Below are 25,315 nucleotides of genomic sequence, written 5' to 3'. Positions count from 1 at the left end.
AGGGGGGAGGGCGGCGAGCCCGGCTGTGGCCCCGCGCTCCCCGGCGGCCGGAGCGCCCCGCCGCCCCCCTCCAGGTGCCGCCCCAAGCACCAGCTTGGGTGCCTGGTGCCTGGAGCCGGCCCTGCTTCCAGGATCCAGACCTTTGCCACCTTGATATTAGATTACTACAATATGCCCTACAATGGCTACCTCTTACACCACTTGGAGACTGAAGATAGGGCAGAATGCAGTAGCTTTGTTAAATGTCATGCTGTGAGCACATGACACCAATGCTTCATGATCTTAACTGGCTGTTTGTTGGCTTCTGGTGGAGTTTAAGATGTTGCCTTTGACCTGTAAAAGCCCTAAATGGCCTAGGACTATCCTACCTATGACACTGCCTCTCTACCAGTGTCACTAGGGCTAGAGCTCTCTTGGTATATGTCAGTGTTTCCCAAACTTGGGATGCCGCTTGTGTAGGGAAAGCCCCTGGCAAGCCAGGCCGGTTTGTTTACCTGCCGCATCCACAGGTCCGGCCGATCTCAGCTCCCACTGGCCACGGTTCGCTGCTCCAGGTCAATGGGGGCTGCGGGAAGCGGCACGGGCCGAGGGACGTACTGGCCGCCGCTTCCAGCAGCTCCCATTGGCCTGGAGCAGCGAACCGCGGTTAGTGGGAGCCGCAATCGGCCGGACCTGCGGACGCGGCAGGTAAACAAACCGGCCTGGCCCGCCAGAGGCTTTCCCTACACAAGCGGCGTCCCAAGTTTGGGAAATTTTTTCATACCCCTGAGCAGCACAGCTAAATTGATGTCAATTTTAAGTGTAGATCAGACCTTAGTGGGGAGACCACAAAACACAGCATTGAAGCCCTGCTCTTCTGAAAACCCCATAACCTTTGAGTATCAGGAAAGAGAGCTGGGCACATGTGCACTATGGGAAATCTGCTGGATCCCCAGGGTAGCCTGCCATGGAAAGCACCTGCAGTACAACTCCATCTCTGTGCCAACCACAAGTTCAAGGATCAACCCTTGCAGAGTTTTAACATGGAGTTATTTTGGCAGGCTCCCTAAAAAGGGCTAGGAAGAAGGTGCAATGTGCTGATGCTTCCCTGGAATTGTGACTTTTCAGCTCATATTTGAGGGACTTCTTTGCCCCCCTTCCACAGTTGAGAACATTAGGGAGCATGGTAAATTGCACGTTTGTTTGCAAAATGTTTAAACATACTAAATTGGAGCAAAGCAATAATGGATTAGTTAAGCTATACTAGAGCTTTGTAATTTTATATTTCTCTCATACTTCCTCCAAACATAATAAAACACTTTTGTTTGCATGGTAGGATTTAGGATCTGAAGCTTCTGTAAGCGAAAACCCCAAAGAAGTCTCTTTGTGTAAATCACAGTCATATCATCTAAGCAGATCATAATCTCTCTTGAATGAGAATGAAGATATTCACTAATGAGAGATTTTGCAAAGGAGACTTGGTTGATCTGAGCTTGATTCAGCTTTAGCTGAAGTCAATGAGAGTCCTTCAATTGGACTGAATTTTAACAGGATAAACTGGCTTCTTTTAAAAATGCTGAATGTTTTACTCAGAATTTTGCCAAATTACTTGTGAGACACATAGGTGACATTGCACTAAATCTAAATCTAGTTAACATTTCATTTAAGTCCACCATAGGTAAATTGTCTCAAGAGCTTTAAAACTGTACTTCCAACTATGACAAATCAAAATTTTCTCCTTGTTTGTTTCCTTCACCTCTGACCTCCCGCCTTCCTTCTCCTCTTATTTTTCTCTGTATATTATTCTCCCTGGTTCGGCCCTTCAAAAAACTGCAGGGCAGGGAATTTCTCTTCCTCTGTTTGTAAAGTGCCTATGGCATCCTATTAATTATATTTATTAATCATATCTAACTGAATTTTTCTCATAGCCCAAAAGTGGCCATATGCCCAGAGGCATTACTGTCATTAGCTGTATTTTCTATTTCTAAAGTATATTTCAGTTTATATCAGAGGCCGAGGGAGAGACTTCTGCTTGATATCACTTCTGCCAAGTGAAATCCACAGAGAGGTTGTAGCCAAAGAAATTCTGTAAAAAAGTCCAGGATCTGTAATCTTGTTCACGTGGGTACATGGTAAAATAAATTAGCTGCCAACAAAAATAAACTAAAATAGATACAGCATTGTGCTAGTCTCAAAATGATCCTAAGTGAGAACTGAAAGAGAACATACTTTGGCAAAATGCAGTTCTGTGAGAAGGTGAGCCCTGCAAGATGGCCATAAAGGGATGGGAAGTTTCTCTGATGGTGTATTCCACTCTGCACAAGTTAATGAAATCCCAGAAAGAGTACTTTATAAGTGACTTAGAGAAAATTGTTGTTTTTGAAAATATTTGTGGTTGTGACAGAAAATGTAGGTGCTCGAAAAAGCATACTAAAATTAAATATGTAGTATGGCAGGGAATAGTTAGGAATTAACTCTCTAAGTACTACAGGGGGTTACTAGTATTGGTAGCTCCTGAGACCCCCACAGGAATTATTAGTAAACTCCCTTGTACAAACAGGGAAGAGGGCAGATCCTGGCTGATCTACTGGGCAAATTTTTTTAATTGTGTGGCAAGGGATGCTTTTCCCACTCCTGATTCCAGGGGATGGTGGTGGCCAGGGATGATCTGCCCACATCAACAAGGAGTATAGTTAGTGGTGATGCCCTTTTCCCCCATTGAACTTTTTTCTGGGGTTGGGCATGATGTTTGGTCTGGTGCGCCCTCATCTTTCAGAAACAACATTTCTAGGCCATAACACAACCCCCTAAAAATTCTTCTCTGGCTAACTGCATATACTTAGCCAGGAACAAACCTGCCTGGGAGTTCAAACACTGCAGGAATATGGAAATGGAAAACCTCTTTCCTATGGAATTTTAAAAAGTTTACCAAAAGAGATAAGGAAAGTAAATACAGGTTAGGTACAATGTTAAGCCTGTAAAAATGAGACAGCAAAAACAATAAACTAGTCAGGTGAGTGTTGGCTCTTCTTGAATTGTAGATATCAATGAGACAAGATGGCTGCAGTAATATCTTTTATTGGACCAACTTCTGTTTGTGAAAGAGACACGCTTTTGAGCTCTATGGTCTTCTTCCAGGTGATATCAGATATCAATGGCAGTTAAAGAAAGTGGATTGGGAATTGTTTCTACAGCTGTAAGAAGGCTGGAACAGTGCTTAAAGGACTTGTTTTAATTACTCAGATGTTAGCTCAGTCAATGACTACAAAACACAGGTGAGAGAACAATTGCAAGATTGAGTTCCGTTAATTTGTTGAACATCCTACGTGGATAGAGCCTATCTGGACCTAATCTTATCAAAGAGCCCAACTGATGAGAGCACCTACAATCTACAATAAACATCATTATTTGCTTTGAAACCCACATGAGAAAGTACCAGAGGAAGCAATAGATGAGCTAGTCTTTAATATTGTTGATTTTATGGGAATGCAAACTGCCTAAGAACTTCTGAATGGATTTCTGGTAGGGCTGTCAAGCGATTTAAAAATTGATCACAATTACTCATGCTGTTAAACAATAATCGAATACCATTTATTTAAATATTTTTGGATGTTTCCTACATTTTCAAATACATTGCTTTCAATTACACAACACAGAATACAAAGTGCACAGTGCTCATTTTATATTTACTTTTGATAACAAATATTTGCACTGTAAAAAAAAAAGTATTTTTCAATTCACCTAATACAAGTACTCTAGTACTTTCTTTATCATGAAAGATGAACTTACAAATGTAGTATTATGTACAAAAATAACTGCATTCAAAAAGATCACCATGTAAAACTTAAGAGTCTGCAAGTCCACTCAGTTCTACTTCTTGTTCAGCCAATTGCTCAGACAAACAAGTTTGTTTACATTCGCAGGAGATAATGCTGCCTGCTTCTTGTTTACAATGTCAACTGAAAGTGAGAACAGGCATTTGCATGCCACTGTTGTAGCAAGGTATTTACGTGCCAGATGCACTAAAGATTCATATGTCCCTTCATGCTTCAATCACCATTCCAGAGGACACGAGTCCATGTTAATGACGGGTTCTGCTTGATAATGATCCAAAGCAGAGCGGACCGACACATATTCATCATGTGAGTCAGATGCCACTAGCAGAAGGTTGATTTTCTTTTTTGGTGGTTTGGGTTCCGTAGTTTCCGCATTGGAGTGTTGCTCTTTTAAAACTTGTGAAAGCATGCTCCACACCTCATCCCTCTCAGGTTTTGGAAGGCACTTCAGATTCTTAAACCTTGGGTTGAGTGCTGTAGCTATTTTTAGAAATCTCACATTGGTACCTTCTTTGCATTTTGTCAAATCTGCAGTGAAAGTGTTCTTAAAATGAATAACGTGCTGGGTCATCATCCGAGACTGCTATAACACGAAATATATGGCAGAATGCGGGTAAAACAGAGCAGAAGACATACTGTTCTCCACCAAGGAGTTCAGTCACAAATTTAATTAACACATTTTTTTAACAAGAGTCATCAGCATGGAGCCATGTACTCTGGAATGGTGGCAGAAGCATGAAGGGACATGTGAATCTTTAGTGCATCTGGCACGTAAATATCTTGCTACGCTGGCTACAAAAGTGCCATGTGAACGCCTGTCCTCACTTTCAGGTGACATTGTAAATAAGAAGCAGGTAGCATTATCTCCCATAAATGTAAACAAACTTGTTTGTTTTAGCGATTGGCTAAACAAGAAGTAGGACTGAATGGACTTGTAGGCTCTCAAGTTTTACATTGTTTTGTTTTTGAGTTATGTAACAAAAAATAATCTACATTTGTAAGTTACAATTTCATAATAAAGAGATTGCACTACAGTACTTGTATGAGGAGAACTGAAAAATACTATTTCTTTTGTTTAGCATTTTTACAGTGCAAATATTTGTCATAAAAATAATATAAAATAAGCACTGTACACTTTGTATTCTGTGTTGTAATTAAAATCAATATATTTAAAAATGTAGAAAAACAGCCAAAATATTTAATAAATTTCAATTGGTATTCTATCGTTTAACAGTGCAATTAAAACTGCGATTAATCGTGATTATTTTTTTTATCTTGATTAATTGTTTTGAGTTAATCGTGTGAGTTAACTGTTATTAATTGACAGCCTTAATTTCTAGGTTTCAAATATACTTCAGAACAGCAGAAGCTAAGGCCCCATCCTGAGAGATCCCGAGTGACTTCTAGTACCTTGGATTTCAGTGGGAGTGGAAAATGCTCGGTGCCTTTCAGGCCCAAGTCCATATTTAAGTGACTTCTAAGAAGACCACATGTAGAATGGTTTCGTTTTTTTAAATGGGGAGGAGGGAAATGAAAAAAGAGGCTAAAGTGTAACAGATGAGTAGGAACTAAACAAATAGTATAAGAAAAAAGTAGAAGGCTCTTTGGGGGAAAAAAAGCAACAATCTGGTAATGGGCATACGGCAAAAAGTTTAGGGTTTGAGGCTGTTTTGGATGCTTCTCTGAACCTCCTGGGCCTGAATCTCCACTCATTTTCACCTTGTGTGGTCACTGACTCCTGTAGTTAAAATCTTAAGACTTCACTCCTATTCTGAACATGTGTGAGTTTCTGCACAGGGTGCCAGGCAGTGGAGAATCAGGTCTCTTAAGTCTGAAAAATTAGTCTGAAAAGATCAAGAAAACAACTCTCTTGTAAGCTTTCTGATACTCACACTTCCATTCCCTGCCAGGAGTAATGCCACAGGAACTGTCCTTGCAGTGTTCTGTCGTTTCTAGTTCTGATCCTGGCTAGCAAATGGTAATGAAAGGAACTTATCTGAATGTTTCACGTCGTGACTAGATTTCACTTCTAAAAATGGGTGTGGAGTAATAGGGTGGTGGTTATTTTGCGAATCAGACTGAACACAATCCACTGGGACCTGTTTTAAACGGTATTTTTAGGTGCCTAAAGATGCAGATAGTGCCTGAGTGATTTTCAAAAGTGCCTGGATACCTAACTCCCACTAATTTAAATTATTGAGAGAGACAGGGGAGTAAAATGTAGTGACATAACAGTGTTGGGGAGACAGAGAAATTTAGACTTATTGGTCCAAATGGTCTTTTCCTATTCAGCAGCTTCTTTTGTCTATTATTGTAACTGAATAATGAATGGTATACATGTCTTCATCTGTTAATAGTAACAGAATATATAGTATCTTTTATGTGCTTGGCTAAATCCAAGATCCAGATTTCTTACAGAAATACAGTGTTCTGTAAGTAATATTTGATACTAGTGAGATTTCTGCAATAATAAATGTATGAAGACTGAGTCATAAATCTAATCCTTATGCAAACTAAGCACTAAACTAAAGAAGATTAGGACAGCTGTGAAATAGAAGCCAATAAAAATCTTAAAAGAAACAATTTGCTTGCCATTATGCTAAATAGTAAAAATAGTGTTAAGCTAAGGGTCTTATACGCAGGACTGCTAATGAAGGAAAGGGAAAAGATTTGGCACAGAAGCACAGAGGACTTGGGAGCTGTGAAGTGTGACAAAGATGAAAACGGAAGAGTGCTGGTGGAAGACAATGAAATCACTAGCAGGTGGCAGTGGTTTTAGGAAATACTGCCCAGTGAAGAGAATGCACAGAAACCGTTGAGGGAAGTATGAGCAAGCAACAGTCTCAAGGCCCATCACCATCATGGAGCTAAAGATGGTGCTAAAGATGATGAAACATGGGGAAGGCAGTGGGTGTGCTTACGGAGGCATTTAAAGCATTAGGCCATGAGGTAGCGATGATGATGACAAACTTTTAAAACTTAGTTCTCTGTACTGGAAAAATGCCTGAGCACATTGGTCCCGATCTTCAAGCATAAAGGAGATATGCAAGAATGTAGTAATTAACAACCCATCAAGTTAATGAGTCACATGATGAAATGGCTGGGAAGAATTATCAAGAAAAGACTAAGAGGATCTGGAGCATCAAGTAAGTGACAACCAATTCGGATTTATGCCAAGAAGGTCAACAATGGATGCAGTGTTTGCAGACTGAATATTGCAGGAGAAGTACAGGGAGAAATGCAAGGAACTGCACTTAGTGTTTGTTGATTTAAAGAAGGCTTATGACAGAGTTCCTAGAGAACTGTTATTGTGGTGTCCGTGGTCATACCATATCATCTGCCAGAGATGTATATTCAGACTATCATGGACATGTACGAGTGTAGCAAAACAGTATTATAGCTGTAGCTACAGTGAGTCATTCATTGTGACAGTAAGTATTCATCAAGGATCAGCCTTAAGCCCATTTCTATTTGATTGTAATGGACACCTTGAGGCAGGAGATTAGAGGAGAAACTCCATGGAGCATGCTTTTCACTGATGACACTATGTGGTGATGTGAAGATAAATCCGAACTGGAAAGGGACCTAGAACTATCGCTTACATTGTAAGCCATGAGAAAATGAAAATCTGTGAGAAGACAGAATAGGAGCAATGCTTTGTTGTGTCATGATCAGGATGTGGACAGTCTGACCAAGAGGTCAGTCGGGAGCCAGGCTGCATCAGATACGAGGAGATTAGACTCTCAGATATGCCAGAGGACAGACTGAGAGTTGGGTGTCAGGAGGCAGGCAGGATCAGGTTATCAGGATATCAGAGTTAGGCAGTAGGAGCAGGCAGTGCAGGGAAGGTAGTCCTAAGCAGGAGAAACCCAGTTGCATGGACAACTTTCTGTTCCTGTACTTGGTTTAATAGAAGCAGGGAACCAGTCAAGACCCCCAGAATTCTGCCAGTCAGATCCCAGGATTGAAGTCCTCTGTCAGAGTTGAGCTTTTAGTTCTGGCAACCGTTAGCAGATCACTGGGTGATCGTTCAGAACTTACTAGCTCCTAAGAACCCTGCGGACCAGCGTTCGAGACCCATGGTCTCTGATATCTTAAGAGGGACGAGAAGCAGCCAGTAGAGCTAGATGGTATAGAGTTAAAGTCTGTATAACAATCTAAATACTTCAGTGTTCAGCCATGATGTGGATGTTATAGGCTTCATGAAAAATGCTTTGGTGTAAATGGAGGGAGATGACAGGAATTCTCTATGATAAGAATATGCTAAGTAAACTAAAGAGCAGCGTGTATAAGATTGTGATTAGACGAGCCATGACGTATGGGTTGGAATGCTGGCCAATGAGGAAGAGAGAAGAGCAACTACTTCACACTGCCGAAAGGAGAATGCTCAGGTGGATGCTAAGTCAAAAAAGAACTGCACAATGAAACCATACAAGCTTTGATGCAGGTGGCCCACATCACAGAAAAGCTGAAGGCATTCCAACTGAGATGGGTTGGTCATGTGAGATGATGATAATATGTGGGATATGATGGCCAAAGTGTACACAAGCTAGCATCCCACTGGTTCAAGATGCTGCAAGGGGAAATGAAGAAGGGTGATGTCAGCTTGGAAGACACACTTTTCCAAGAATGCTTGGAGATGAAGAACAAGAGCTGCCAACCCCAGTTGATGGGACAAAAAGCATACTTAATATCAAGAACTGAACAGAGAAATTTTGTTTTTCAAATTAATATAAAAACTGGTAGGCTCACATACACAAAGGCACGTAGTAATTTTCAATCGTAGATTATCTGTATATCTTAGAATCAAAATCGTGCATCACTATTTTCTTAGACTTCTTTGGTAAATGATTTTTAATGTAAACTATAAAGCCTATGCAGGAAATACTGCAGATGGAACCGGAATATTTAAAAATGTGTTAACAAGCCTAGTTTACTCTTAACATGCTCTGAAAACACAGAGACAGAAGCATGGGCAAAACTGCCTATTTTCACTTCAGATTCTAAGGGCCATCAGTCTCTCCATCCACATCCTTGTATCTCCTGGGGATATTAATACCATCTTGAATCTGAAGTTGTAGAGTAAAGGAGGTCCTGCATGGAGCAAGAGTGGTTTTTTTTTTGGTGTGTTAAGTATGTTTCTGCAGTATTCTGAATAGGTCAGCCTGTGATAGATCGCGTGCCCATGGCTATTCAGCTTGGAATGTTATGGATAAAACCTCCTCTCCATTGCCATTTTTCTTATTTTCAGGCAATGAAGATATATTTTTCTACCTGGCTGAACCCCCAGAATGGAGTACTTGGTCTGGGGAAAACCCAGATTGTCTCTTTAATTTTTTTTCTCTTAGCCTACTGTTCAAAACTGTCATGCGTTTGCCTCTTCCTCAGGGTGGGGTCAATGTGCAATGGCCCATCTGGCACCATGTGGTCACAGATGAGGCATGCATATGGAACCCAAGAGGCCCACGCAGCTTCTGCGAACCATCAGTTGCTGAGACCATGTTTTGGCTACACTGGACACAAGAGATATTCATTAAAACTTTAAAGAATCAAATCCAAAGAAAAGCAATTGAGGAAGAAACCACTTTAGGCCCATGTGTAAAGTGCAAAGCACTTGATTATTCATTTGCACATGTGTAAGTGCTTGCAGCATCAGGGTCTTAGACTGTAAGACAGGGACCATCTGTTCATTCTATATGTGTACATTGCCTAGAACAATGGAACCCTCATTAAGGTCTGTAGGTGCTACTGCAGAACAAACAATTATAGTTTCAGGGTACGTCTACACTACAAAATTAGGTTGATTTTATAGAAGTCGATTTTTAGAAATTGATTTTATACAGTCGATTGCATATGTCCCCACTAAGCGCATTAAGTCGGCGGAGTGCGTACTCAATACCATGGCTAGCATCGACTTACGGAGCGGTGCACTGTGGGTAGCTATCCCTCAGTTCCCGCAGCCTCCGCTGCCCATTGGAATTCTGGGTTAAGCTCCCAATGCCTGATGGGGCAAAAATATTGTCGTGGGTGGTTTTGGGTACATGTCATCAGTTGCCCCTCCCTCCATGAAAGCAATGGCAGACAATCGTTTCGCGCCTTTTTTCCTGGGTTACCTGTGCAGACGCCATACCACAGCAAGAATGGAGCCCGCTCAGCTGACCGTCACCCCTGCTGTTGTGGGCAAGTCTACTGTGGGGGCTGCTGTGATCCAAGTAGCCAATGCAATCATTGACGTTCTGTTATCAAGGATAGTGACTCTGGGAAATGTGCGGGCCTTTTTAGATGTTAGGTGCATCATATTCCTGTCGTTTGCCGAATGTCAAGAAGTCTTGCAGCCGTACATTCCAGTCCGGTCGGTGCTGTAACACTCCATAGCACTTCTGTGGTTGACACATGTAACAGCTCCAGGGTTCTTGCTCTTTTGCCTTGGCCGAGGTACCTCCAAGTATTCGACACAGAAGCACCTGCAGCAGCTGGCATTGCTACACTGCAGCAGCTCCTTGCCTTCGCAGCAGACGGTGCAGTAGGACTGGCACCCGTCCTCGTAGTACATGTAGAAGAGCTCCAGGAATCGATCCCTGCAAGTCTGGCAAAGGCCCCCCTCAAACAGCGGGTGGAATGTGGCTGGGTTTTTTCTCCCACACGATAAACAATTGTCTTCAAGGCTCCTGTTGTTGTTTGTGACTTTGGAAACCATTTGCTCTCTGCTCTGGTCCTCCTCCACCCGCTCCTTGCTGTTGTTGCAGAAGTTAATTTTTAGCCACTTGGCCGGGGGTTCTGGGAACGTCTTCCCTGCCCGGATCCTAGCAACCTCCAGGGCATGGTGTATGGCTCGTCGATAGGAGACCAGCTTATTAAACCTGGAGTGGTTGAAATGCTGCCTAAAAGCCATCAGACCCTCCAGCTTGTCTGCTGAAACCTTGGAGAACTTCCCGTCCCCAAACCATTGCACCCAGTGCATTCCAGAGATTGCCTGACATTTGGACGTGACTCTGTAGGAGACAATGATTGCAGACCACCAGGAGAAGCCCTTGATCTTCCCCCACATGAGCTCCCCAATTCCAAAATCTTTCCCATCCTAGTATTCCACCACTTCCCCTGCAACTCTGCTCTCCTGCTGCCCAGCGACGACTCGGGGGATCTGTTCTGGTCCTCCTGGGTGCTGCTGGCAGATGTGGTACTGCTGCTCTGGAAGGACTCCTTGGAATCCTCCTCAGTGAGGTCGATCAGGGGTGCCTGGACAGACATGGCCATCCTCCTCTTAGAGCACCGAATGGGAGCCAGAGACTCCAGGTCATTCTCTTCTTTAAGTTTCGTCTCATGGAGATTCAGTCCTGCCTGGAATATCATGCGAGCTGGAGGCTTCTGCCTCAGACTGCTCTCCCAGCTGGCAGCACCGCGCGGTCGCACCTACCCCAGCCTACCCCTTGCTCCCATTGCTCCTGAAGCCTGGACAAAAGTAAGGAGCAGTTCAACTATAGGCTGAGCAAGTGCAGAATGGTGGTGGAATGTGCCTTTGGACGTTTACAAGCTCGCTGGCGCTGTTTGCTGACTAGGTCAGACCTCAGTGCAACCAGCATTCCCATTGTTATTGCTGCTTGCTGTGTGCTCCATAATATCTGTGAGAGTATGGGGGAGACATTTATGGCAGGGTGGGAGGTTGAAGCAAATCGCCTGGCGTCTGATCTTGAGCTGCCAGACACCAGGGCAATTAGAAGAGCACAGCAAGGCACGCTGCGCATCAAAGAGGCTTTGAAAACCAGTTTCATGACTGGCCAGGCTTCGGTGTGACAGTTGTGTGTGTTTCTCCTTGATGCAAACCCGCCCCCTTTGTTGATTTTAATTCCCTGTAAGCCAACCACCCTCCCCCTTCTAAATAAAGTAACTATAACCATTTTATTAATTAAAAAAAATGAGATAACGGACAAGGTAGCCTAGGTGGGTGGGGGAAGAGGGAAGGACAAGGCCACATTGCTTATTGTAGCCACACTAAAAATCAAATTGTTTGAATGACAGCCTTCTGTTGCTTGGGCCATCCTCTGCAGTGGAGTGGCTGAGTGCCCGGAGCCTCCCCCGCCGTGTTCTTGGGCATCTGGGTGAGGAGGCTATGGAACATGGGGAGTAGGGTAGGCGGTTATACAGTGGATGCAGCGGGACTCTGTGCTCTTATTGGCTTTCCTGCAGCTCCAACAGACGCTTCATCATGTCCGTTTGCTCCTCCAACAGATGCTTCATCATGTCTGTTTGCTCCCCCATTAGCCTCAGCATCACGTCCTGCCTCCGCTCTTCGCGCTCACTTAATTCTTTCCTGGCCTCTGCCACTGAATGCCTCCATGCATTAAGCTGTGCCCTATCAGTGCTGAGCTCGGAAAACATGTCATCGCAAGTGCATTTTTTTTGCCTTCTAATCTGCGATAACCTCAGGGACGGAGATGATAGGGGAAGCTTAGAAACATTCTACGCTCTACGATTCGAGGGGGACTGCATGGTCACTTGTGCTATTGAGTGCTGCTGAGTTCGCCACTCTGACCAAACAGGAAATGTAATTCAAAAGTTCCTGGGGCTTTTCCTGTGTGCCTGGCTAGGGCATGGGAGTTCAAAGTGTTGTCCAGAGCGGTCACAATGGAGCACTTTGGGATAGCTTCCGGAGGCCAAGACCATTGAGTTGCGTCTGCACTACCCCAAATTCAACCCAGCAAGCTCGATTTCAGTGCTACTCCCCTCATCGGGGAGGAGTACAGAAGTCGATTTTAAGAGCCCTTTAGGTCGACGGAACGGGGTTGGTTGTGTGGATGCAGTCATTTTTAAATTGACCTACCGTGGCTAAATTCGACCTAACCCCGTAATGTAGACTCGTCTGAGAGCTGAACTCCAGGCATTGAATATATAAATGACTAAATTAACATATTTCAGTATTGTGCATATTTCCTTCCATTAGGACTCTTTGGCTCTTTTGCTGATTTCCAATCTGATTTCTATTTATTGATATGGAAACACATTAAATTCTATTAGGTAGCTAATGTATTTATATATGATTTATATATGATTATTTGTACATAAGCTTAATAATGTTACAGAAAAATGTCTGTATTTTACTCTCTTTTCCCTGATTTCTTCATGGCATATTAGTTTTATGACAAAAATAAACTGGTTTGCTGACAGTGAAGCTGAAAATCTAATCCTGGTCTTTGTTCATGTGGCAGAATGGGGACAGGACTCCCATATGAATACACAAACCAGTTTTTCACTAGGTTGACTGATCTGAGATCCAGTGCACAGAGAGGTGGAGAGGATCTATATCAGCTCCATGGACAGCACTCACTGAACATAGGAATTGCCACACTGGATCAAACTCAAGGTCTATCTAGTCCACTACCATGTCACTAAAAATGACCAGCACCAGATGCTTCAGAGAAAGGTGCAAGAATCTGACGGTAGGAAGGCAGCTGTGCGGTACTCTGTCCCTCCAGTATTTGGTCTCATCCTGATCTCTAGCAGTTAGCGATTGCTTTAAACCAGTGGTGAGCATCCTGCAGGCCACACGCGGCCCATCAGGGTAATCTGCTGGTGGGCCACGTGACAGTTTGTTTACATTTGCACGGCCACCTGTCCATTGGCCAGGAACGGCAAACCGCAGCCACTGGGAACTGGGGACAGCCGTGCAAATGTAAACAAACTGTCTCGCGGCCCGCCAGCAGATTACCCTGACAGGCTGCAGGTTGTCCACCAGTGCTTTAAACACTGAGTCATCAGGTTTATATCAAAAAATGTTCTAGTTATTTTTTTTCATCTGAATAACCCATCCAATCCTTTTTAAAATCTTGTTAAATTCTTGGCCTCAATGAATTCCTGTGGCAGTGATTTCTGCATTTAATTGCACATTAAGTCAAAAAGTATTTCCTTTTATTGGTTTTGAATATGTCACCCTCCTCAATTTCATTGAATGTCCCCTTGTTCTTGTGTTATGAGACAAGGAGAACAGAAGTCCCCGATCTACTTTCTTTAGAGTATTCATTATTTTAGATACTTTTAACACGTCCCCTCTTATTCATCTCCTGTCTGAGGTAGACAAGTCCAATCTTTTCAATCTCTCTTCATCTGAGAGCTTTCCCAGGCTCTTGATTATTCTCTTTGCCCTTCTCTGAACTGCCTCTAATTCTGCAATATCTGTTTTGAGATGGGGTGACCAGTGCTGCACAAAGTATTCCAAATGAGCTGTTCAACAGATGAGAAACTCATGCAAGTGTACTGTCTCTCCATCTGGAGCAGCTCTTAGCATATCCTGGTCCTGCTTCTCCCTGAACTGGGCTATAAGAACTCCCTTGCAGTGTCAACAAGGGTGGGGAAGGCAGAAACAGGATCAGGATCACAGGGGAAGAGGAAGCCGGAGGGGCTTCTCTGGTTCATTAGTTTCTGATTTTGGCTTTATATATTACATGGCCTATACTTTTAATTAAAAGAAACATGCCTGGAGCCTTATAAATCTAAATAAATCAATACGTATTAAGGAAGATAATCTTTTGACGGGTGAATAGTGAAATTCCAAATGAATACCATTTGGGGGATGTTTATACTGAAATATAGACTGCAGCAACCTTTCCATAAAGATGTTTTCTATTAAGCTAGATACAGTCTTCAATTAATGTACAATATTAGTACAGTAAAAGCTTTATCTGGCATGTTGAGGGAATGGGGGGTGCCGGTAAGTCAAAAATTCCGGTTAACTAAGAGTTATACTTACCATTGGAGGGATGGAGTTTGGGTGCGGGAGGGGGCTCAGGGCTGGGGGTTGGGGTGCAGGAGAGTGTGCGGGGCATGGGCTCTGGGAGGGAGTTTGAGTGCAGGAGGGGGCTTGGGGCCGAGGGTTGGGGCATGGGTTCTGGATCTGGGTGGTGCTGCTCCTAGGCGTAGAGCCTTTATAGAAATGGAGGCAAAAAGGAACCATTTGAAGTGAACCAAAGAAAAATATTTGTTCTGGCTCTATGAAGAAGTTATTGTAGTTCCTTGCTGGAGGGTAGAAGATTATACCATGATGGTATATTAATTTCACAGCAAAGGGAGGAGGATTCTCCAAAGATTCTTTGAACATGCTTTAGAAATGCTAGATCAGTACTGTCATGAAAAGGCCATTCCTGTTCATTGATGTTAATAAAAGGGTATTACAACAATTTTTATTACCCTTTCACCATGTAAGTGAGCAAGTATAGCCTTTTACTGATGTCAGCAGAAAAGTGTAACAACTCTTAGTAGAACAACGGCATTACAATTAAGGTTGGCAACTTTTCCAATGAAGAGGTCAATATGAATGCTTTATTCATGTAACAATGGTCAAATGTCAATCTTTAACTGCTTGATAGTGCCCCTTTAATAAATAATAAAATATTTCATAAATGGTGTCTTAATATAGGAAATATTAAACCAGTGGTCTGGCCAGCTAAACAGGCATGGGATGAACATGACTAAGACTGAGGTAATGTGGGTCAGCAGAGGTGCCACAGGGAAACTGGATGTAGAGATTAATGGAGCATGCCTACACCAAACTGACCTGTTCAAGTACCCTGGTGGCAGGTTTATGGAAGATGGTGAGCTCGAATGTGAGATGCAGTCCAGACTGGGGAGTGCTGGAATAGTGCTGAATAACACCTCAGGTGTTAAGTATCAGAGGGGTAGTCGTGTTAGTCTGAATCTGTAAAAAGCAACAGAGGGTCCTGTGGCACCTTTGAGACTAACAGAAAAATTATGCCATACATTACCTCAGGTGTTGTGTATGACACTGAGACTGAAAGCCCAACTGTATAATTCAATGGTGCACCCCACCATGTCATATGGTGTAAAAGCATGGCTGGTAGAGAGATGGCCTACAAGTGGTGTTCAAGATATCTTCACACAATGCAAGTTACACGAAGGGGCAGCTTTTGAAATGAAATCATTAGGATGGAAGTCAAAGTCATTGATGTGATTAACAAAATCCAGGAAGTGTGACTTTGCTGGTTCAGACACATACTGAGGATGAATTAAGAGGGCCTGGTGAAAACAGCATGGAAGGAGATGTTGGCAGGAAAGAGACCCTGAAGAAAGCCTAGGAAGCAATGGATGGACCTTAGTGCCGCATTGGACAGACAAAGATGGCAGATGCTTGAAGGATGACCCGACTCCAGAGGATGGGCTAAGGGGAACAAGAAGTTTATGACCCGTAGAGCACCCCACTGCCAGCTGGCACACTGTTGTCATGATATTTACCTTAAAAGTGGCATGTTATATACCATTAGAAAATTAGTAACTCACTGTTCATTAATGTTCTTGTGTCACGTATGTACGGTAAACCCACAAAGAACTTTATAGCGGTGTTGGACACGTGACTAAAATGTGTGTGTTTAAACCAGGAGAGTCAGGGATGTTGATAAACTGGTTTTATCCAGACAGAGGAAAGAGACCAGCACCTCAAACCAGGTGTGACCAAAGTCTATGTGATACTCATTTGTATTGGAGGTTGCAGGAAGACATCATTTGCATTGGAAAAAGCACCAGAAGGGGAGGAACCAGCATAAAGTCTACACCAGACAACATGGTGTCTACAGCCAGGAGGGAAACGGAACTTTATCTGGGGATACCCTTCAGAAGAATACATTTTGAAGATTTACTACTATAGAGAGAGGGGGAGAGAACCCCTTCACCTGAAAAGCCAAAGGGACTGACCACTTTCAGCTCTGTGAAGGGTCCTGGCCAGAGATTCTGGTCAGCCATGCTGGAGAAGAGACTTGGTGAGATACACTTTGAAAAAAGAGACTCTAGTTTGTTAAATTAGGTTTTAGAGATTTAGAAGCATATTTTTATTTTTATTTGCTTTTAACCCTTTCTATCTTTATTCCTTATACTTGGTATCACTTAAACCAATGACTTTTTGTTTAATAAACTTGTTTTACTTTTACTAGAAAGCAATCCGATACTTTGATTGAAACAGAGTGCTTGTTAACTCCAGTTAAGGTAATAAGCTGCTTGGCACTGTCTCTTTAAAGAAGCAGCGAACCTAATAATGTCTGTAAGTGTTCAGCAAGAGGGCTGGACACTACAGGGCAGACGGTTTGGGGAAATTTGGGACTAGGTGGATGTTGGGGTCAACCTGCAAAGAGTAACTTGGCGGTGGAAGCCAGGGTGTGACCTGCATGTTTATATGCTGGTTGTTGGTGTTAGGGTTGTAAGCCACAGTAGCACAGCATTTAAAGCACCCTGAGTTGCAGGGTAGGCAGTGACACAACCCCATACTGGTCTGGCTTGAACACCAAAGCATCACAAAGGTGTCTTAACATAGGCCCTAATTCAGTAAACACATGCTTAAGATCCATTGAAGCCAAAGCTAAGCAACTGCTTAAGTGTTTTGCTGAGTCAAGACCATAATGTGTAATTAATGTACATAATGTAAACTAATCTCTGTGTGGAAAAAAACAACAAACAAATTGGTCCAGGGATTGTGACATTAAGTAGCACTAATTCAACTTCTCTAGGTAAAGTCCTGGATTGAATGTGGTAGATAATTGTGTAGGCTGTTACCAGAAAAAACACAAAAAGAGGCTATGCAAAAAATAGAAGCTAACTGTATCAGTTTAAAAAAAAAACCGCACAAACTCAAATGCACCTTTACAAGACTTGTATCCTAGGCTGAAAATACTGATGGAACACATTAAATACTTACATGCTATAGAGGATACTGTTAGTGATGAAATATAAGTATTTGTAACACACACACGGTACTCTTTCATATAATCAGGGCTTGTTCCACACTACTACAAAAACACGTTTTGTACATAATACCAAAGGTTACAGGCAGGTTAGAGAGAAAAATAATAGTTTGCTTACTAAGCTGCTTGTGGAGCTTTCATGATAGGGTGGTACAAAATGTATTTTTCCTTCTCAAACGTAGCAGTTTCTTAGTGCATTAAGGTACATTTTGATTGTCATGCCATTCCAGCCAAAGCTAGTAGTTATATATAGGCCAGATCCTGCACCATCAAAGTCATTGGGACTTTTGCCATTGACTTCAATGAGATCAGGCCCTCAGTGATCTGAACAATAAAGTAAAAGTAAAATATGTATACTCCTTGTATACAGTAGAGGTGAAATCCTGGCCCCACTGAAGTTAATGGCAAAACTCCCATTGACGTCAATGGGAAAACTTTAATATGTTGCTCTCCCGTATCATAAATAAATGTTGGTGGCCGTTAGTTAAAGTTTATTTAAAAATTTATTTCCTCTGCTATTTCTGTTCAGTAATCTTGCTGCTTCTTCCCTCTTTGGGTGATGTTCTCCCACTAGCCCTCACATTTACCAGTGTGAGAAGAGCTGAGAAGTCTAGAAACCAGTCAGCATGCTAAATAAAGGTTTGTCTACTTAGCTTAGCAATTCAGTAACAATTTGAATGCAACAGGGAGAGCTGTTTTAGAAGTAACGTGAACTCAGTTTTGTCAGTGGAAGTTGTCTATATGAATCAGACAAAATGGAGCAAATTAAGGGCATATTTTAAACCTAATTGATTATTTTTAAACTCTGAATTTTCTGAGTTTTTGAATTTAAATCAGACACTTAATTTTACTGTATGCATTTTATATAAAGGTCTTTGCTTTGCAACTTAAGGCAAAAGACTACTGTTTCCTGTCATATAAGTATATATTCATGCTATTTTTCAATTTTGTATTATGTATCTGATGTAGGATGCATTATGAATAGAGATTTTGTTTTTGGATAAATATGGTAGATTGTATGTTGCAAAAGCCACCTGAGAAGTACTTATTATACCATATATGGACAGTAGATACTAATCAAAGTGAAATATCTTAATAATTTTCATGTCTTTTCTTTTAAATAACAAAAATGGCTGAAATATTATGGATGAATAGCTAAATTTCTCTTTTTTGCTAATCACATTAGTCGCAGCATTGTTGTAGGAAGAGCTTAGAATACAGTGTCCATTGAAGTCAGAGAAACTTTTGCCTTCCATGTCAGTAGAAACAGAATCTGGGCCCATTGTGTATCTTTAAACTTTACCCGTTGACTAAAATTGGTTGAAAATTGAAGTAAATTGAATGCAAATGTGATTAATCTTTAGATACTAATTTATTCCAAATTTATAGACCAAAGTGAATGTATTTGGATTATCGTACCATAGCTACGCAATGTTTAAAAAGGGAGTGGACATTTGTATTAAAACAGAAGGCCCTTCTTACTTCAACATGATGTCAGTAATATAGCTCCTCAGAGCATACTATTGTTTTAAACAGAGGTCCCCAAACTTTCACATTGGTTGTAAAATATTATTTAGTGTTGCTGGACTGGAAGGAAAATGTCATACATCTGCAAACAATTAGAAGGAGTTGGACTATTTTTTTTTATTAATTAAACAATAAAACATCCTTAAATGTGACTGTGGACTCATCTACACAGTGTGGCAAAGCACGCTACAAGGGTCCTTTTTGTAGAAAGCTCTAATGGGTTGTTCTCTAACTTCCCCATGTAGACCCTGCTGGTGTGCTCTAAAAGGTACCACATTCACGTTAATGTCCTGCCCTGTAGAGCACTTTTCCATGCCAGGTAGACAAGCCCTGTATGTATGGAAGTCAGATTCCCTGGGTACTTCCTGCAATTGTCATATGCAATAAGAACTTTTAACAACAATAAAGTAAATCCTCTGTGGGGCCACTAGTTCATACATTCTGCTTCTCCAACATGATTAGCCAAAGTTAAGATTTTAGCCACAGTTAGTTAATTATTGTTATAGTTAACAAAGCCTTTACAAAACTGATTTTATCTTTCATTGGAAAGCTTTCTGGAAGCCAAAGAATAGACAAAAATATTAATACCACAAGCACCCTTCCTCTCCAAAAATGCTGGTATAAGAAATTAGAATGTTTTGTTCAACACTACGAAATTAATACTTCATTATACCATGAATTTTATAAATTCATATGCAAATTCAAAATACTCAGAACACAGTAAAGGCATTAATAGTACATAAAATTAAGCACTTCCACACTGGCACCTTAAGTAATTGTAAACCAAAAAAGTATGTAGCAGGAAACACACTTCTATTTAAAACATTTTAGAGTTACTTACGAACACTATAATATATATTATATATTAAATAATCCATTAAATTGAAATAACACTGAAATTCAACAAAATGAATGTTAACAAATGTCACATTAAGTTCAGTTCCATGTACCATAATTCTGAAATTAAAGACATAAAATACACTGGTCAGACAGACGAAGCATCATTGTTGAAATTTTGATTTATGGTAGTAACTAAAAACAGTTTCTATTACAATAGCTACGCTTCTACTTATTAGTAAGTAAATGGTGTTGGTACTGTATAAATGAATACTAAGAAGAAAGGAACTACAGCTGTGTAACACAGCGTGCCCTGATTATAGCCACTTTACTACTATTTTATATGATTACATTGATTTTGAAGCCAGAGGATGGAAAAAATGAACAGGCCAAGTTTCAGTGGGCACTATGAGTTCTCCACAAGTTTCCTATTGACTTGCTTGAAAACAATGCTTATGAATCCAGGGCAGAATTTAGCCCAACATCTTTTCTTTCATAAATGTATACTTCCTAAAAGTAACAGATGTTCAAGTAAACTATTTAAACAAATAACAAATGAGAAACCATCTCAGTTTAGAATAGTGTTGCAAGTCTGACTCTTGAATTAACATTAGCATTGCTAATACTCTGAGAATTGTGGAACTGTGCATGGTGTATGTACACTCATATGGATGCTGTTCATTGCCATAGTTTCACAGGCTAGCTAACCTTCATATTGGAAGTAATCTGGCAGGCTCTCAGCCGATCTACTCTTTTAAAATCGGAAGAGCACAAGTTGTTCAGATGTTTGGTTCCTAGTCTTTCAGATAGAGACTGTATGCAAATGTGATCTAAATATATGAAACATTCTACATTATAGTTTGAGTCTAAGGTAAAGTTCATAGTGCAACTAATCTTTCATGCATTCAGATTTTAATTAGAGAAAATATATAGTTTAAGGAAATCTCTGAAACTGGAAGACTATCCCTTGCTTTCTCAGGTACTATGTTTCCTACTTTCTTCAATGCAGTGTATCTCAGACACATTTAATGTAATCCAAGATGCTTAATACAACTGAATTTGCTTATCTACATTTTAAATGAAGATATATAAACAGTAGGACTGATTCTACACATTCACATCAGTGGGAGCAGGAGCAGGACCAGAGTTGGTAAAGCTGCAGAAAATCGCAAATATTGTTACCTTGAACTATGACAGTGAAATATATAAATGACAAATTTTAAAGAACATCCTGAGGAAATATATGTGTACTATACTAGGATGTAGCAATGCAATTGCTGGCAAGGACAAAACTCCACTGCTGTCATTGTGTGTACATATGGTTTTCTATCATTCACTTTGAGCATGAATGTAAAGGTTAACAGAAGGCAGTTGCTTACCTTGGCACACATTTTGCTCGCTTTGCTCATACCCAGTTGCACACTGTATTTGGTGAGTTGGATTTGGAGGTGGTCGATGAGGATCAGCAGGGGTCCGTCGAATGACATTGTTTCGTCCACCAGTGGATTCAGCAGCTGTGTCTTCTCGCCCATTATTTACAATAATTTGAGCTGTTCTAGGTAGACAGAGGTATCCTCCATAGTGGTTAACACATTTCATCCCACCTTTGCATGCATCTGGGACAATTTCACATTCATCAATATCTGTGGTTAGCAACAACACAAGTCAAGTTTTAAAACAGGACCTTGACAGACATTAACATAAGTAATGTAACAAGGCATGCAAGCACACTTGTATTGTCCAAAACGTCGAAACGGGATGTAGAAGATAAGAATTCTTTCACTTGTAAAGATTTACTATACCTTTGCACCGCTGCCTGACAGGATCCCATTCATAGCCATCTGTACATTGCTGTATAGAAAAGAGATTCAGAAAAATGACCGATGAATTAATATTTTAAATACTTCATGCACTTGCTATTGCTACAGAAAATTGTGTTCTGAACAAACAATAACCAGGCTGGTTATATATTTTTGATAATATCAGGGAAATAGATCTCAGTGCAATACTGCTGTGTAACAAAACTAAGCAACAGAGAGTCCTGTGACACCTTTAAGACTAACAGAAGTATTGGAGCATAAGCTTTCGTGGGTGAATGCCCACTTCAGTAGTAAGCAGTAGTTTATAACAGGAAATGGATAATCCTTTCCTAAATGTTGGCCTAATGTCTATTCTAAATTGGCAAATTTAGGGCCTGACCTTTTAAGGTGACATGAGCTTCCTCTGTTCCCAGGGAAGTCAATTGTTGCAGAAGGCTCTCAAGATCTTGCAGGACCAGATCCTAAGGTCTTTGATTTATAAAAGTGTAGATGACACTCCAGTTCAAGACCTTGATCCTGCCAAGCCTTACCCACAGGAGTAGTCCTGTTGATGTCAATGTAACTATAGTATTGCCATCTTAAAAAGAATGAGTCATGCCCCAAATCATGAGATTTTTAAAAATAATAAATTGTGGGCTCTTTTTTATTTCCCTTCTTGATTTTGAGCCATTAAGGTTCACGTTCTTAAGCTTTTTTCTGCAGCCAGGAGGGCTAGAGACTTACTTTCTTTTTTTAAAGAAGAAAGTTGAGATTCTCACATAATCATATGACTCCAGGAGCTTGGGCTTTAGGAAAAACAGCAAGTATTGTGAGACTCATGATAAAATTGTAAGTTGCAACACTGGGACTACTCATGTGAGTAAGACTTTGCAGGATTCAAATGAGAAAAAACATGCAGTCCATGTATCTATTCACATCAGTATGGACTACAAATGTGAGAAAGAGTTTGAGGGATAAGGTCCAGGACTTTTTAGAAGGGCATCTTCCCTCTGCCCCAAAGTATTCATTTTCTAGAACACAAGATCTATTTTTTGAGAGGCTTAATTATCATCTCAAATGACAATTAGTGGAAACTGACTGAGCACCGTAGTGCTATTGAAGTGCAGGAGGATACAGATGTAAAACATCAACAGATAAACTAAGATGTAGTACGTGTTTCTGTCCTGCTTGATATATTATTTCTCATAGTGTTGCAGAAAAGGAGTTGACGCAATAAATCAGCTAGTCACAGTGAGCCAAATTAATTCTTGCTGTATCTCCTTGGCTTTAGCGGAGCTACATCAGGGATAAATTTGACCCAGAGCGTTGATATCCATATTGCTCAATATATTATGCTGAAGTTGTTTTGAGAAACTTGTTACTAATAGAGATTGAATCAGCAGTAGAAACAACAACATTTTGTTTATTCACAGGTGACATTAGTGATCTGCCAAATGTAGCAGTGAGCTGGAGGGAAAAGCCTCTAGTGTTAGGAGGGGGTAAGAGGACAGCTAATTGTATTATAATTCTAGCTCTCTAAAGGAATGACTACATGCTGAGTTGACACCACAAAAGTTACTGTAGCTATGAAAACCCAAGCCCAAAGGAAAACAAGCAAATTCATGTATGTACTGAATCACCCAATTCCTGCTGATGCACAACAGAAGTAATGTATACTTAATACTAATGAGCCAAATCTGCTCCCATCAAAATCAATGGGAATTTTGCCACTGACTTCGGTGGAACCAAGATTTGGCCCTAAATGCATATAATACAATTTTCAAAAGCAACTAAATCCCATTTTTAAAAGTGAGTTAGGCACTTAAAGCCTAAGTCCCACTGACATTCTATAAGGTTTGGGCTTCTAAGTGCTAAAGCCACTTTGGAAAATGGGACTTGGCAGCCTACATCACTTAGAGGCTTTTGAAAAATGTATGGTAGGTCTAAATGAAACTAGGCAAGCTTACTGGAAGAATGCTAGGTTTTTTTTTAGGGAATACCCAATAAAAAATGGAAAATGAGCCTGGGTACTAGGCATAATCTCACTTTTAAACATTTTATAAATTGTTTTTTTGCTGTAACATAAGTAATTATAACATATAGACTGATTCTGCAGCACTTACTGAAGTGAGCAGTCCCCTGACTTCAGTGAGACTACTTATGTGAGCAACAATTGCATGATCTTAGGCCCTTTGGCCACAATCCTACAATTTGTTACACAAGGCAAAACGTCTCTGCTTGTGTGGAATCCCACTGATTTCAGTGGGGCTCTGTGCAGGAACAGCAGTCCACCTACATGAAACAAGTTTCAGGATCAGGGCCTCTGTTTGTAATAGGGGTCAAATATGAAAATGTGGGTTTTTCATGATCCAAGCCAATGTAAACATTACTTTGCCAGTGATATTCATTACAAAAGTAAATGAGCAAACATAGATGAAAAAGTAACATATAAAGGAGACAGCCCTGCCCCTCTATTCTTATCACTTCAATTTTAGGGTGTGAGTAGAACATATTTCCAATATTTTATTAGCAGCTGGTCATAGCCACTCAAATAATTGTTCCAAACTATTCTTGACACGGATGATATACCAGCTAGAAAATTTCATAATTTACATACAGCATTACATTTTAAGACTACCATTACACAGTACTTATAATTTGTTAAAACACCTTGAAATCTCCTAGCAAAAATGGAGCAAAACATTTTGACTAATAGCCGACATATATGATGTTTCATATATTTGTAATTAATGTAATACGTTTGTTTTAAATAAGTCATATACAGTATTTCTGTAATTTTGAAGATGCTCGGGCATCTTATTTCACAGAACTTAGAATTGCATATAACAATATGTCATATGACATTTACTTTGTACATTTATGATTTTCCAGTCTATTTTGTGCATCCATAAAACAAAACAAAAATACTTCCAGAGGGTTCAAATCTTTCTGAAAGGTAGGGAAAAAGCCTCATCTTATAATTTTGTTCAATTCATATAATTCAGTACCTAAATAAACCTTTCAAAACAGAAGGTATCACCAACAAGTTCAAAGTCTGAAACTTGGTTTCACTATAAAAGCACCCTTAGTCTAAGAACTTTGAACTGAACACTCTATATTGGAAAAGAACTATGGTTTCTCTGTCGAAGGTTATTTAGAAAAGAATCCCTGCTAAGCAATAAGTATCTCAAAGTCTATTAAACCTTACCGTGTATGTTATAGTTTCTTCAGTTTCCTGTGAATTTACTGTAGTAAGAGTGAAAGCAGCTAAGAACATAACTGTCAACATCATGAATCTTGAAAGAAAGAAATAAAACAAAACAATTTTTAGCACCTTTTACTGTTAAAAAGCTAAGAATAACCAGCTATGGGGGCATATCCCACATTCCTTACTAGGGTAAGACTTCCACTGAAGAATAAGGAGGACAAGATGGAGCCCTTGTTAGATTATGAGGAAGTGGCTGAGATTTAGCAATGTCTTAGTCTGTTTTATCTTTCCTCAGCTGAAGTAACAGACATTAAAATAATATAACAATTAACACTGCATCACACTCAAGTGTCTGTTCTCTAAAACAACATAACCCAAGTACCATACATATTT

General features: G+C 40.6%; 1 protein-coding gene across 1 annotated transcript in view; it reads right to left on the bottom strand.

Moving 5' to 3' along the window:
• EFEMP1 (EGF containing fibulin extracellular matrix protein 1) overlaps window positions 1-25,006 on the bottom strand; it is a 79,217-nt gene extending 54,211 nt beyond the window's left edge. The window contains exons 1-3 of the mRNA XM_029911903.1: window positions 24,923-25,006; window positions 21,718-21,766; window positions 21,295-21,558 (exon numbers count right to left, since the gene is read on the bottom strand). Coding sequence (XP_029767763.1) covers window positions 21,295-21,558; window positions 21,718-21,766; window positions 24,923-25,006 — 397 coding nt within the window. The remainder of the gene's footprint in view (window positions 1-21,294; window positions 21,559-21,717; window positions 21,767-24,922) is intronic.
• Between the last annotated feature and the right edge of the window lie 309 nt (window positions 25,007-25,315).

This window comes from Terrapene carolina, unplaced genomic scaffold, assembly GCF_002925995.2.
Source record: "Terrapene carolina triunguis isolate 2854851 unplaced genomic scaffold, T_m_triunguis-2.0 Scaffold132, whole genome shotgun sequence".
Lineage (NCBI taxonomy): Eukaryota > Metazoa > Chordata > Testudines > Emydidae > Terrapene > Terrapene triunguis.
This window is presented reverse-complemented; position numbering and strand designations above follow the sequence as displayed.